At 39.5% G+C, this 16,068-nt stretch overlaps 1 protein-coding gene across 1 annotated transcript in view; it reads left to right on the top strand.

The window, feature by feature from the left end:
• The first annotated feature begins 521 nt into the window (after positions 1-521).
• Positions 522-16,068, top strand: part of beat-VII (beaten path VII) — a 495,135-nt gene continuing 479,588 nt past the window's right edge. Inside the window, exon 1 of the mRNA XM_065219314.1 lies at positions 522-1,451. Within this exon, the coding sequence (XP_065075386.1) occupies positions 1,391-1,451 (61 nt within the window). The 5' untranslated portion in view covers positions 522-1,390. The remainder of the gene's footprint in view (positions 1,452-16,068) is intronic.

Genomic DNA, 16,068 nt, shown 5'->3' with positions numbered 1-16,068 from the left:
GAATCTAAGAGGCCCCACCAGTTCCTACGGGGGGAGATAGACGGACGGGAGCACCCCCCGCGAGTAGAGCTGGGAAGTGATTGTGTGTCAGGTGTGAAGATTAAACCCCCGCCTTCCCCACAATCGCCAGTATAGTGAAAGGTGTGAGGCCACCGACAACAATAGCCCACGGGAGGAGCAGCAGCAGCAGCAGCAGTGAGTGAGGATGTGATAGTTTTTCATTGGTGCACGAGTTTCAGCTAATTGCAATTTTCTCTCCCACGCGCGCTCGGGAAAACCGGGATTTCGCGACTAGTCTCCTAATATTTTCTAGTGATTTTTTCTCCATCGATCCTCTCCGCCGTACACATAGTTGCTAGTTGACCCGTGCTGAGTGCTTTTCAAGTGTTTCACACCTACGGGAGGCTGGGTGAGTGAGTGAGTAAGTAGCAGAAATTCCTGGTCCGCGCTCCGCTGGTCCCTCGAAGGCGGTGGAAATTTACGGCTCGGATTATTAATGAAGGATGATGAAAAAAGTGTGAAACGTTGGCAGAATAAATTTTCCTCGTTGCCAGTGGTGTTAGATAAAAGGTTCGTTTCATTCTTTCTGGCCCGGTTCCAACGGCTGAAGAACAAGAAAACGAAAGAGTGTGACGTACAGGTAAATATTTGAGATATTTGCGGTTCAGTTGAAAGCAGGAGAAAAAAAAAGTGAGTGAAAGTGAGCACATAAATCAGGAAAAGAAGGTGCCAACGGAAATGTGCTACGGCACGAGCTGAACCAGTTGAAGAGTCATGGAAATGGTGTTTCCGGTGCTAGAAGAAAAGTGTTACATCCCTCCTCATTCCTAACTACCAGTTGCCCCCTCCCACTCCATCATTAGCCTCAAACAGCCCGAAAAAACGTGGAAGAATAAGAAACAGAAGAGTACACTAACAACAACAACAACAACAACAACCTCAGCCAAGCTTAATTGTCTCATACGAAGCTTCTCGTAAATAGAATAATCCGAGCAGGCTGTGGTAGGAAGGTGGCAAAAGTGAAGAAGAAAAAAAAAACATCGAAGGAGGCCAACCGACCATTAACAGTCGGAACGCGCACAAACCATCCCCCTCCCCGGCCCGAACCCGTCTTCAGTGCCACGGGAATAAAAGTATAGGAAGCTCGCGTGCAACTCCAGCGCGGTATTTCGGTTGTGTTTAGTATTATCCTATTCGTGGAGGATCCTCGTGGCACTCCTTGACAACCTGTCATCATCATCATCATCATCGTCATCCGCGCACGACTTGCCGACGACGCACAGCACTCTAGATCTATTCGAAAGCACCCACCACCGCCCCGCCCCGCATCGGCATCATCGCAGTCAACCGACCACCCTCCCCCGATTCGTAGTGAAATCTCGTGGAAATAATGGATAAAATTTGGATAACATTTTTGCTGATGATCATCGCAGTCATCGACGTGCAAACAAGTGAGTACATGGGTTGTATTTTTTTTCTCTCATTCCTATTGTTCCTTTGTCAGTCGTCAAATTTAAATGGTACTCACGACCAACTGGAGGAAGCGGGAGGGAAGGCGACGGGGAATCAGCAGTCACGATTTTATTCGCACAATGTTGGCTGTGAAATTTGATTACGGTGGCTGGGATTTTTTTTTTCTCCGCCGGCGTTGATTCTGCTAGAGCTTCGGTTAGAAAATGTGACGGAATGTGGCAGGAATTGTCAAAATGATTTCGAAATCGGTTAGGTATTGCCTACCATTTGTTTGTTTGCAGTTAGGGTGGAAAAAATGTTTGACGTATTGGGGAAATTTGATTAACGATTTTGAGTTGTTGTTTTTTGGATGATTTTTGCTCTATGGTGGGACCAGTTATGGATGGAATGGATTCTTAGAAATGTATGTATTGTGAATGCTGCGACTGCCATCATCTTCGGAATTTGAATGTTATCCAGATTCGTGCCTTATTTCAGCAGTAAAGTATGGCAAAATACGAAACGCTTTATCCGATAATCCGACGATGCCGGATTATAATGTAGGCAAATGTCATTTATGATAGCAAATAGGAATAAATTCCTACAGTAAACGAAATCGACAAACTAATGTTACTAAAATCAGCAGCTATGGGATCTCTATCGTTCTAATTTAAAATTTATTTATTCGTAGTCAATCAAATGTAGACCAGTTTACGTTACAAAGACCCATATTGATCCGGGCAGGTGAATAGAACCTTTGTTACACAGTATAATCTCGTTTTTGATATTATCCATAGATATACGAGGCCCTAATGGATATTTTTATTTGTATTGGTCACAGTTTCCGCACTGCTCAATTGAACAGCAATTGCTAGTTTGATTTGAAGTCCAAATCATAATTCAATAATCAATTGATTTACGTCTTTACGTTTATTTCCTAACATGACAATAATTTTATTATATAATTGTGGCTTGTCTATGTGGAACTGATTTAAAATTTACGTAGTGTGAAGTGTATATAAATCACTTTCTTCTTCTTGACTTACAACTGGAGCTTTATGACTTTATACTTAATCTGCTTTATTGTGTCTACATAAGACTGATGCAAAATTTGACTTTTTCGCTCCACAGTGCTTAAATGGTTTCAAATCGGGTCCTGATTAGCCTCCCAAAGTTGCAACTCATTTGGTTAGAAACAGACTTCGCACAAGCCATTTGAAGTTTACATGTAAATTACTATGGGAAATCTCAACTTTTTGTTCACTGCCTTCTAGTGTTTTTCAATATTGAGCTGCGAAACATATTCTTATAGAAAATGTTCTCAGCTACAACTTTGCGAAAGATTGTTTCTATGTAAAACGAGACAGGAAAAAGTTATTAATTATTTAAGAGGTTGGTAAACTTATGACATGTACAAGCAGCTGCTCTGTATTTTGCAGTGTGACATAGTAGCCATGATTTTTGTGTCCTATTCAACGCCCCAGAAACACCAATGTTGCCTGCTGAGCAGTTGATTGAGCATGATCATAAGACATCAGCGCATTGAACCATTGTTAACTTTCGATCATTGCATTTGATCAAAAAGTGGTCTTCAGTTAAGTTGTAGCTGGTACAAGTACAGTTGAAAACTTTTTTAAGCAGACCGATATGGTGAATTATTAGATAGACATGAACAAAAATCTTGGTTTTACCATAGTAATTCCCATACAAACTTCAAATAGTTTGTGCCATCTCAGTTTCTCACCAAATGGGTTCAAATTTTGAGAGGTTAGTCAGGATCCGATTTGGAATCGTTCAAGTATTGTGGAGCGAAAATTTCAAATTTTGCATCACTCTAGTCTACATAATTTAAGCACAACCAATTGACGATCCAATAAAGTTTAATAATCAATCAGTCCAATTCTCCGTATTACATCATTGGACAAAACACACGAAAATCGTGTGAAAAAGTTTCTACTGTTTATCGTATTCTGGCATCCTTGATAACAGTTCGGAAGAGGGGTGGTGGAAAACCAGCCAAAATAACGAACGAAAAAGGATTTCGATCGCTACACAATACGTTCAACAATATTAAAGACATATTAAAAAGATTTTTTGTGATGAAACTACTAGCGCAACACGAGAAAAGGGCCTATCATGTTTGATCGATTCTCTTCATCGATTTTCTCTTTCGCGAAAAATTCGAATGCAAATGAATTTCCCAATCAGTGTTTAGATTCAGATGCAAGCTAACTATAGTCGCTATATTTATAGTCTGGCGGATAGAATTTCGAATCTATCAAAAAGCGGAACCAATTCAAAATATTGTAGACCAACAATTGAAAAGGTATTATCAAGCTTTATAAACATAACGTTGGTTGTTCTTTCCTCAACAATCGAACGCGAATTACTGGCATCATCGGATATGGGAAACTTTCCCGAGCCCAAAGATGGTGTTTGTTTGCGTAGGAGTGCCTTAAGTCACCAGAAAACGGGTTCCGGAAGTTTTGTTCGCAATAGCTGATGTGCTCTTTTCTGTTGCTGGCCGTGATTTGCTCGATTGGTTCCGCTATTCGACAGCTCAATTGGTTCCCGAGATTCTCTTCAATATTCTATGAATATAGCGACATCGTAGCTATGATCATCCGCGTAGTTGTAGTTAATAACAAAACCTACAAAAGCTCCATACATCGTTTTGTGGAATTCTGTTGATGAAAAAGGTTAGGGGCAAATGAATGCAAATGAATGCTTGAAACGAATGCAAATGATTTTCCATGCCTGGTCCAGGGTTTGCTCTGACGGTTCTCAACACCTTCTGCTTCAGCTGGCGGTCATATATTCCACTACGACTAGAGCTTCCATCCCGGGATGTCCCTGGATGAAAATCCCGGGATTGTGATATTTTCCGGGATTACCGAATCCCGGGAAATAAATTTATAAATCCCAGGTTTGCGTGAATCCCGGGAAATTTTTTAATCACTCTTTTACCCCATTAAATCTATCTTGGAATATCTGTAGCAGAATCCAACTTTCACATCTTATGAAATATATGTAACTCTTCCCTTCGTTTGTCATTCATTCTGATTTATCGAAAGCATGGCACACAGATATCACTTTTTGTATATGATCGTTGTACAAGAAGCACTCGTGAAAAATACGATCTAGCAGTGAAACAAACCGTGAACATTTTTATTAAATTTTATAATCGCGTATCTAGATGGTACATACACGAAAATCAGGTTGAGCGTTGTGAGATGTTCATCATTCATAGTTGATCGAAAAACCATTGAAATGCATTGTTAAGATGGTTGGAAGTACGTAGTACTAGTCTCAACTGATGAAAAAAAATCAATGTATTTGCAGTTTTTAGAGTCCTTTCTTAGATTAGCGAGCTGAATGTTGTAAAATGCTTACTCCTTCTAGAGGAACTTCTATATGTCACCGTTTTCTATCCAGGCTTCCATAGCTCTCCATCGCTGTCATTTGTTACACACAAAGGTATGCACTACCTTTACCCGTAAGTATATAATCAATATGTAATCCTAAAGCACGGCAAAATAGTTTTTACAAATACATTCATGAGAGAAAACATCCACCATAATCCTCGGACTATTGTGAAATTTGGCTGACAAACATAACATCACGTCACATTAGGGAACTTCTTAGATGTCAAGAGACATTCATTTGATTTCAGAGAACTTCATAGAAGTTCGTGAAACTTCATGGACCATCATAGATCTTCAGGATACTTCGTAGAATGTTAAACAACTTCGTGGACGGTGATTACGGAACATCGCATGCATTATTTGAAAGTTCAGCAAGCTGGGTAGAAATTTAGTTGTACTTATCGAAAAATTGATGATGTAAGCTATGGAAATTTTTTTGAAGAACTGGGAACTTCGAAGAAGTTGACGGAATATCCCAGGATTTCGTCGAATATTCTACATATTCAGAGAACTTTATGTAGGCTTTAAGTTCATGGAACTGAGTTTAAGTTCAAGAAACTTATTGAAAGTACAGGAATCTTCGTATAACTGATATTCACGGATATGCGAGGATATCTCTCGATATTATTCAAGACTTTTCAACTTAATCAAGTAATGTTCTGAAGATCTTCAACTGTTCAAAAATGCAAACTACATCTTTTAGACATCCTTCCAAGATGGAAGTTTGATTACAGAGTATTTAAAAGATATGCAATTGGTCCGAGATTTAACGACCTCTGGATATTGTTCCTGAAGTCTTGAAGTTGATTAATTATTATTCTTAAAATATTCAACTGTTCATAAAATTATCTCTCAAGATTGCTGGTTGGTCAGATATTAGTGAATTCAGGTTGATCAGGAAATCTGAAGATCTCAAACTAGTCAAACATTCAATTGGCTCTCTCAAGATGGCAGACCGGTTTGGAAGTACTTATGGATCTCCAGCTGATCGAAGATCACAATAAAGTCCTCTGGATATTTTTCAAGGCTTGAGGTTGAACAAGTATTATTGTGAAGATATTCTCCGAAAACTGTACGTTGATCAGGAAGTATTCAAAAGATCTCCAGCTAATCGAATATTTCAGTTAAGTCCTGTGAATATTTAATTGGATCAAGTTTTATTCTGAAATATCCGATTTTGGTTACATTACTCATATTCAACATGTTCAGGAAGAAGCTTAAAATTTTAAGTCAAAAACTTTATTTATTTAACAAAAATCTTCATACGCCAGCTTAAAATTTAAAAAAAGATCCATCGGAAGCCTGCTTCAGCATTCTTTCACACACACGTCTCTTACCGATGATATGTGCTTACCTCTCAAACTTTCTCACAAACAAAAAAAATACTTTCACAGCATTTTAAATGTCTTCAAAATGAAGATTTGTCTTTAAATCTGGTATCCCTAGTATTGAAGGAATCTCAATTTTTAATCTTTCTTCGAAGGAGATGAAACAAACGAATATTAAAACAATTTACTATCTTTGTTCACTTCCCGGGATCCCGGGATTTCCCGGGATATCAAATAAAAATTTCCCGAATCTCGGGATGGTGGAAACCATCTGGAAATGGAAGCTCTAACTACGACGCTTACCTTGAGCACTCGATCCGATGATTCCGGATTCTAACTGGACAGAACTTTATTTAAAGTTCCTAGTCCTATCAGGCTGGGAACTAGTGTTTAAAAGAATTACCACCTTGGTGGGATTGGTTTGTTTTAAATTGGAAAAGGGAAACTACTTATAACTACTATTTACAACTACAACTAACCTACAACTACTATATACACCTAGCCTACTATATACAAATTGCTTATCAAAGCATGTTTGTGCAAATTTGGGGCTGATCGGTCAGACAGTTTCCACATTTCTTTTACGATGTACCAGTTGTTGCCGGGACAACTAGGGTTAGGAATCAAAGCACCTCTTTTTAGCGCAGTTTAACTAGCTTTAAGCTTTAAATATTTATTGTTAGCTTACGTTTCGCAGGTAAATAATAGGTCTCATAATTTCATTTAGTGTTTAATTAGAATTTCGCTAAGCAAGAAATACAATAATTTTAAGGAATACAATTCAATCATTTTATTGGTTGCAAATTACTGTTTATTTTTTTTCTTCTAATAATTAAATCTTCAACGATTGACAGTTGCGTTGACGGCTGCAGCGATGATGAGCGGTAGTAGGGCTGCCAGCATCTTCGCTCGTCCGTCCGTTACGCGTTCAAGGGGACTGCAGATGGATCGTAGCAATGTCAACACCAGTTCTAATAGCGAATGTATGAATGAAGGTGATGTATAGACCAAGATTTAAAACGCCAGTTACACTATCCTCCTTGTGAATATATTGACATGTGATGCATAGATGTTTAGCTGTATCGGCAAAAATAGCGCAGGGTGCAAGCTATTTCTAAACAACCCAAATTTGAGTAGGATCCACTCATACTCTACAATTGAGTAAACAAAGTCGGAACTGACAAGATGACGAATTAACAACATCGACCTGAATCCGAATGTTAATTTGAAGTTTTGTCAGTTACAACCTTGTTTGCTCAATATTGGGTAACCATACTGCTAATGGAAATGAGTAGATCTTACTGAAATTTGGATTGTTTTGAAATAACGTGTGCAAAAGGTGGAAAAACTCGCTGTACACGGCCGACGAGATCAACCCAAATTTGATTTTACTTTACTCATAAATCGCAAAAGGCGCAGAAATAAAGAAAAAAAAATTGCTTAATTTTTTTACAGCTTTTCCGCGCTTTTACAAGGAAAACAAATGCCAGAATATGATAATACTAGCGATTGGATTTTCTCGGTCTCTTGGTACTACTACTAGACTGAGTAAAATTTTCGTAAAGTTTCCTCATTTTCCAGAAGATTATTGAGGGTTTTAAACATGGCGATAATTTACTCATCGGTGAGTTCCTGCACTTTTTGTGATTAAGAATAAACTGAACTATAATTTGGGTTAATCTCATCGGCCGTGTACAACTTTAAATGAACCAAATCCTACTGGTCTTGTTGGAATACGTACATTCCACGATTTTGCGTACGATTTCTTCTTCAGATGATAACGCCCAAACTAAACAATAAGCCTTCCCCTGAACAAACGGGAATATACGACACGCCCGATATCAACCATATTGATCGGATAAGCCATCTCGAAAAAAGCTTGAGTAGATGAAACGCGTCCACAGACGCACTTACAGACATCAGCAAATTTCATCTTGCCGGGTCGATTTTTCATATTCAATTTGGTTCTACGATGTCGTAATCAAACTATCGAGCCTGATCGAGCAGAGTTCTATCGATTGGGAATGTTTTATACAGGTGAGATAGCTTGTGTGGATAGCTATCGGTCACAGACGGCAAGACGTGTGAAATCCGATTTTAATACCTATGTTACGGTAGTAACAAAGGTAAAACACTTAACATCTATTTTATTTTTTAATCTCTGACTAACCTCGAAAAGAAACGTTTTCAAGAGCATTTTTGTTCATTGTCGAATCAATTATTTCTTAATGTTCATTATAACAAGATATCATTCTACTTAAAGGCGCGTTCCTAGCATAGTTTGTTCTTTGGTTGTTATTATAAAACATATTTCTGTTTCTTACGGAACTCCTTGTGGTACAACATCGTTTATAAAAGGTATCATTGCAAGCTGTCTGCGCTTTTCAAGTGTATCCAAATTGATCAAGATACATCGAGACGCCTAAGATGGTAAGGGCAAACTTGTTCAGCCTAACTTTCTTAGAGCAAGACATATACTGATTTAATACGGTTTATATAAGTATCTTGATATGGAGCCCAGACTATACTACAGTACCCAAGGAGAGGCTTAACATATGCAACGTATAATGTTTTGATTGTGTGGATCATTGAAAAGAAAACTTAACCTTGTAATAAACCCTAGCATGTTGCTTGCCTTGTAGATAATGTTATTATAATGTTGTCCTATAGTTACATGTTCTTGCCTAATAATTTGCTTTCTTATAAATGAAATGGAATTACATTTCTTCACATTAAGCTTTAGTAAACTTTGTGTGCAACTAGGGTAAAAGTTGTCAATTTCTTGTTGAAATACTAAAGCTCGATTCATAGTGAATCTGGACGCACGGTTTAATACACCACTGCGCCCCTGGTGGTTGAAAAAAAAACGTTTGACAGGCATTTGTTGATGTTTCATTAATGAAGAAATTGGTGAAAAGTTTTTCTCGATTGATCGACGCATCCCGAAATTACGGATCATGGAACTTGAGAAAAGAAAATTAATTGTGCACAAACATCTAGAGCACCCTTCGTGGTATGCCTCAAAAATAGCAAAAGTGTTAAAATTCCCAAAGTCAACGGCGAGTCTTGTAATCAAACGTTACAGGGATACTCTGAGTGTGGATAGAGCACAGCGCATCTATCATAAAAGTGGCACTAGGGACAAAGAGCTGAGGAAAAAGGTGAAAAGCAACCCAGGTGTCTCCATACGTGATTTGGCAAAGAAATACGATTCCAACTTTTCCACCGTGCGTAACATCCTTTCTAGAGAAGGATATAAGCCTTGTTGTGCCAGTAAACATCCGAATCGCTCCCTGAACAAAATGTAGTGGCCAAAAAGCGAGCACGATTACTATACGAACGAGTTTTGACGAAATTTGATGGCTGTATTTTAATGGATGACGAAACATATGTCAAAATGGATTATAAACAAATCCCCGGACGAAAATTTTACCCGGCAACTGGTCGCAATTGGCGTTGACGGCACCGTCGAAAAATTTGCTCTTTCAGCAAATATAGACAGTTTCTTATGGGAATTTTCGGTGGAGTGAAAGGATAGTACAAAGTCCGCCATGTTTCACGCACAGTCTGACGTTTGCTTATGGATTTTCTCATAGGAGTAAAGAGCTACAGAGTCGCCGTCAACGCCAATTCCAACACTAAATACATAAATTAGAAAAGAAATTGCCAGTTCATGTTTGAGTGGTATTTGTCTGTGAGATGGAAAAATATTCAGGTTTATCGGTAAAAAGTGATCAGCTGAGCATTGCCCCTAAAAGCTTTCTAAATATTTAATTTCAACCCTCTTTAGCCCCTTCTTTTCCAACTCTCCATCTGCTTCACTATCAATGACGTTGAAAGAAAAAAGCCACTTCTTTCACACACACACAAAAACACATAAACAAAACAAAGTACACAGTTGCGTGATAAGCAGAATTAAGCAAGCGAGTTGCTCCCCCGAATAATGCATGTCCCACCTCAGTTTGAAATGCATCAGGTTAAAATATGCTAATCGTTCTACATTTGAAGTTTGACAACGTGCCATAACTTAGCATGCGATTGCAGAGTTGCACTTTTCCCGTCTTCCATGGGAACCGGCTTGAGGCTGACTGCCCATGCCTACTGTTTGTTGTTATCAGTTTTGTAGCATTCGAGCGAATGGAAACGGCCTTCTTGGATCCGGGGGGTTCGGTTCACATATTAGCTAGTTGGTCGAATGTGTTGTATTTCGCTTTCTTGGGATTTTCAAAATGGCGCGAAAGAGAGGGTGGGACACAACCAACAAGACAAGATATTGCTTCGAGCACACTTGCTGTCATTGTGGAAAATAGGACCAAAGTTATAGTGACGGGCGTTGGGACTTTTGCAGAAAACGAACCAAACTGAAAGACATGCACACACACACACGAGGAGCGATCTCGATTCTCAGGAAAGTAAAAGAACATGCTTTTCCAGGCAATGGTGATAAACATCGTCTGTCCTGACGTCTCTGACTCGGACGGCGGTGTGTGTCGGTCGAAGTTGCTACTAGGAACTGCTGTCAGTTGCGAGAGTGGATGTTCGGTTCGGTTAGTTTTAAAAGGAAAAGGTTCCTTTCTCCTGCTGGGACGTTGAAGATTGTGCTGGATACCAGCTGGGATTCTGGTGGTTTGCAAACCGTTTCAAACCTGATTTGTAACCACACAGTAGAAACCAGTGCTTGAATTGATTTTGTAGAAATGGCGACGTACTGAATGAGTCAAGGGTTGCTCTGCAAATTAAATCGATTGCGATTCGTTGCAACATTCTGCCGACATTATCTTTTAATCCTCGATTTTGTGTGCGTGTGTGTGTGTGATTTGTTCGAGCAAATTCGCCACATGAGCTCCGAAAACACAAAACTCCAAACGACTTCGCTCGCTGCAGGATTTCTTCCCATTTGCCACCGAGAAATCCAGCTTATGGTTGTTGTTATATCTCTTAATCCTAATTGCCGAGCGCTCATACACTTGCCATCTCCCTAGGACTAGAAACTCATTCTGTTGCTCACACTCTTCTGTTGCTCGGCACGCAGTGGCGCCTTCTACGATGAGCGTTGCCTGGAGTGAAGCACACAAATGGCTACAAAATAACGCTAATAATTTTGCAAAACAGCTCACTGAGACAGGTGGAGAGACTCTGTCTATGAGTTAGTAGCTTCCAGCGAGCTAAGTGTATGTGCCCGTGGCAAACGTTGGAGGTCCGAAGGGTCATGGAATTTCGCGAATGCCTCTACTTTTATTTATAGCCGTTATTTATGATGCGAAGAGCAGTCGCGCGGGCCTTCCCCAAGGATACAGCACGGCCTGAGGCCGAAGCAAATAAATTTAATTCCGCACTCTATACTCACGCCTGGTTTCGCGGTGCGAATTAACGGGCTCCAGGTATAACTACAGAACAGTTCCAGTAATACTGCTTCTTCAGCTTTAAATCGAATGTTTGTTGCGGTATTGCAGAAGGAGCAGAGCGATTGGATTAAGAGCGGAACGAACGAAACTTTTCCTATATAGGTACGAGGCTATAAAGTCTGGTGAGCCATTTAAAAGCCCTCCCACTCATCCCACCGCGCTCCTAGAAACGAAAGTGATTCCAACAGTTGAAGAAATTAAAATCCTCCCACAGCGAAAGCACAGGAGCCACAGGAAAAAAGCTGAGGGGAAACGACGAAACACGGAACCTCGGTAAAGCCACGTGCACTGTACTTTATAATTCATTCGGGAACGTACCTACTGTGAAATTTAATCTAGCATTTACCAAATCGCACACATTTCACACCGAATGGCTGTTTAATCTTCCTCCATTTGAGCCCGTGTAAAAGGGGAGACCGGACCGGTCGGTGTGCGGAGGGAGCAGGCTTTCGGCAAACTCGATCGAATTGCCCCGCACAAACCGACGGCACTGAAATGGAATTGTGTGTAGTCAAGTAGGCGACTAGGCGTTGCTGGGTTTTGTTCGTTCCTATGAACAAGTGTGAGCGTGTGTCTGTGTGTGGTTAAGAGAGGGAGCTCTTTGATTAGAACGACCCATCCGATCGTAGCGGGTCAAATTCCGGATGCAACAGAGTAACAATTTGATACGTGAAGGTGATTGAGTTGCCCCGGGTTGCTTTGATCTGTCGCCCTGGGCTCCGGGAGGAGTGTAGCAATTTGAGGGAAAGTTCGGTTTGTTGGGTAGTGTGTCAAAGTCGAAATTTGGTACAGTGCCATACATAAAGGGGGAAAGTGTACGGAAGGCTTCAGCGGGGTGGAGGGGGGCTGGGGTTGATTCAAATTGCACTTCTTTTTGTTGATTTTGCGATTTGCTTAACTTGTTCATAACTGAATTAGGGTTTTGTCGAGCATTGCAGCATGGGTGTGTTTGTAACTCGTTCTGTGCAATATCCCCTACACGAAAATAATTATTCATATTGAATTCCAAATGCAAGGGGATGTATTATGAGGATTTTTTGACGTAGGACTACGGCTGTGATTTCAAGATGGGGGTACACTTTGTGAAAACCGAAAATGGAACATGTAACGAAATAATGAAAGATTTTGAACGTTAATAGCTCAGCTGCGCCTGGACCAATTTCAATAATTTTAGCATCAATCGATCAGATATATTTCTACGCATTGAAAGCAATGTTTTTGACTGTTGATTTTAAACAAGAAACTATTAAAAAAGTGATGGAGGTATATCTATCATTTTACAGAATGCTTTCCAGAACTGGCTGTGTTGGTGTTAGATTAGATGTTAGTGTTAGATTAGTATGCGTGCTCAGAACACTTTGTCATTTGAGTCTACTTGTGCTATTTATAGTGAGTTGCAAAATTCGGTTCGGCGGAACATGAAATTATCTCGAGAAAATTTTCGTGCCATGATTTGTTACGACTTCGCTGTGGTTTATCTCAACAACAGTGTTCCGATCAACTCGATTCACCTTTTGGTGATGAAGCACCATCCCGGGCCTCAGCGATGCCATACTCAATTGTGGTCGTCGTGCGCTTCAGGACGAATTTCGTGAGGGACGTCCAAAATCAGCTTTTGTGCCAGAAAACATTGATACTGTGCGTGACCTGATTTTGAAAGATCGACGTGTGACTTACCGTGAGATTGAGGCATGCCTGGGCATAAGTTCCACTTCTATAATTTAATACTGCATGAACATTTGGCCGCCAAAAATATTTGTTCGTGTTAGATACCGCATAATTAGACAAATGATCAAAAAACTACAAGGGACAGCCCTATGGGGTTGTACGCAATGGTGACGTAGGACTACGTGGTCTTATATAATAAATCTTATTTGTTAACTGCAGCAGGAGCTTGTGTTTTGTGTAGGAATAGGAATTTAAGGAGGGTCTCTCTGTTTGTACTCTTTAGTATGACGCGCTTGACATAGATGGCCCACAGCGACTCAAAAAGAGCTACTGATTCCGATCAATAGCGGTGCGGCTTCTTCCTCCTTCTATGGATGCTCATGTGGGCTGCAGCTCGCTACTTGCAGGCAGCCTTTCGTTGTGTACAGAAGAACACCACCACTCACCACGCGATGATTGAATAAACACCGTTTGGTGAGACCAGATTCAACTTTGAAATCTGTGTTAGGGAAATCGCTTTTCACAGGCAATCGGTGATAATTTTAATTATCATAGCAACAGTTGCACATTCGTGCCATTTTCAATAGTGACATTTTGAAAAATGATAAAGTCTTAATTTTAACAGGCAGAGAATGGTGAGTTGAGGCTAGAGAGCAGCGCTCTCTTATATCTTTTCAGGTTCAAGCAGAACGACGTGCAACCAAGTGGCACTCGATTATGACGACTGGGTTTGGGAAGAATGTTTATTTCATGAAAACAGTGACAAAATTATCACTCTTTATTTGTACATTGGACAACGCTTGACATTTACCACTTTTCAATAGTTTCTTGATGAAAATCAACAGTCAAAAGCATTGTTATCGATGCGTGGAAATATTTCTGATCGATTAATTACACTTAATTAATTCTGGTATCCATGACAGATACGTATTTCGACTACAATGTGCAGTCTTTATCAGTGTCATTCCCACTTTACTCAAAGCTTTGGTTATTTTTAGTTAGGTAGGTTCCGATTCTACACGTTGTAGTTTCATTTGTATACCTGTGATCTTGACATGTGGCTTGACAATGCAACGAGCATTGTTGACGACGAAAATGAATCTGTTTTGATACCGATTGTTGTAGACAACGAAACGCTTAATTCTTTATTTGACAAAACTTCAGAGATTGGAAGTCAATCATGTCAAAAATCATAACAATTGTTATTTAAATTTATTATTTACGAATATGACCGATGATTTCTGCGTGATTGAGACTCCCGCACCTCTATGTTAAAATGAAATATTTCATACTGCAATAGAATTCTCCGTATATAAAATTAAAATTACCGTGGAGTTGGCATATTGTCGTGCATTCTTAAACACTTTGAATCTATAATAAATCAAAATGTTTTCGCACAAGTTAAGCATTTAATTACAGGCAAACAACTTGGTTTTATTAAAGGACATTCAACGACTACTAATCTGTTTAATTTTGTAGCATTTTCTATTAACACAATGGATAAGGGACATTATGTTGAGGCACTGACTTCAGTAAAGCGTTTGATAGAGTTGATATCCCTCTTTTGCTGTTCAAATTATCTAAGTTAGGTTTTAGTCAACAGTTAGTTATCTTTTAGTTATCTTTAGGAGACTTTCAGTCGAACGCTGGTTCGTCTTCTTTTAGTCAACAGTTATTAAAGTGTATTCAGTCATTCTTGACCGGTAGGACACAAAGAGTTAGATTTGAAAGAGATTTATCGTTCCCACCGTCCCCAAAAGGTTCCCATTTTGGACCATTACTGTTTATTCTATTTGTTAATGATGTAGAGCACATATTGAATATCCTGAACGTCTCAATCTATGCAGACAACATGGAAGTTTTCCTGGAAATTCGTGAAGCGTCTGATCTTGTAAAGCCCGATTCTGTGTATGTACTTTGTTTTGTTTATGTGTTTTTGTGTGTGTGTGAAAGAAGTGGCTTTTTCTTTCAACGTCATTAATAGTGAAGCAGATGGAGAGTTGGAAAAGAAGGGGCTAAGGAGGTTTGAAATTAAATATTTAGAAAGATTTTAGGAGCAATGCTCAGCTGATCACTTTAAACCGATAAACCTGAATATTTTTCCATCTCACAGACAAATACCACTCAAACATGTACTGTCAATTTCTGTTCTGTATTTCTGTATTTAGTGTTGGAATTGCATGTTTGGTTTATTTTTTAGAATCAAAATTTAATCAACAATACAAATCGACAAATCCGGGGTGAAGTTGATCATGTAGGTTTTTATGAAGGAGTGTCTCAAATTAAAAATAAATTTCATTTCCCTTTTACCAGCCTTAATTGATTTGATATATATATCGATGTGTGTTTGCATTGTACCTGCTCTGGCCTTTCAGTGTTTTAAACCGAATTTCTATACCTGCATGTCAGTATAACACTTGTCATCTTAAAACTAAAAACTAAAACTAAAATCTATCTAATTGAGGATTGCAACGATTTTTGCCTGAAGTTATTAATTATTTTGTTGACGTCAAAGTCAAAGGTAGCACCACTGTCTACACCAAGGGGTGTTCAACTCTGTACATCCCAATCTGTGCCCAGTACTTTATCTGTGCCGAAAGCGAGGTCAAGCGTTGTGCCGAACGTGCCGAACTGTGGCAATCAAGGTCTCAGTCTCAGTAACCCATGAGATTGGCAACCCTGCACTTATGACGTTTGAGATTGTGTGTTAACATTTTCAAGTCAAGGACGGAAAAAAGTTGTGGAGCTAAATTCCAAGATAATATTGAACGAGCTGGTTGCCGGTCATCC

This window comes from Ochlerotatus camptorhynchus, unplaced genomic scaffold (assembly GCF_037179485.1).
Source record: "Ochlerotatus camptorhynchus isolate MF236.1 unplaced genomic scaffold, CSIRO-AGI_Acam_v1.1 ptg000102l, whole genome shotgun sequence".
NCBI classification, from domain to species: Eukaryota; Metazoa; Arthropoda; class Insecta; order Diptera; family Culicidae; genus Ochlerotatus; species Ochlerotatus camptorhynchus.
This window is presented reverse-complemented; position numbering and strand designations above follow the sequence as displayed.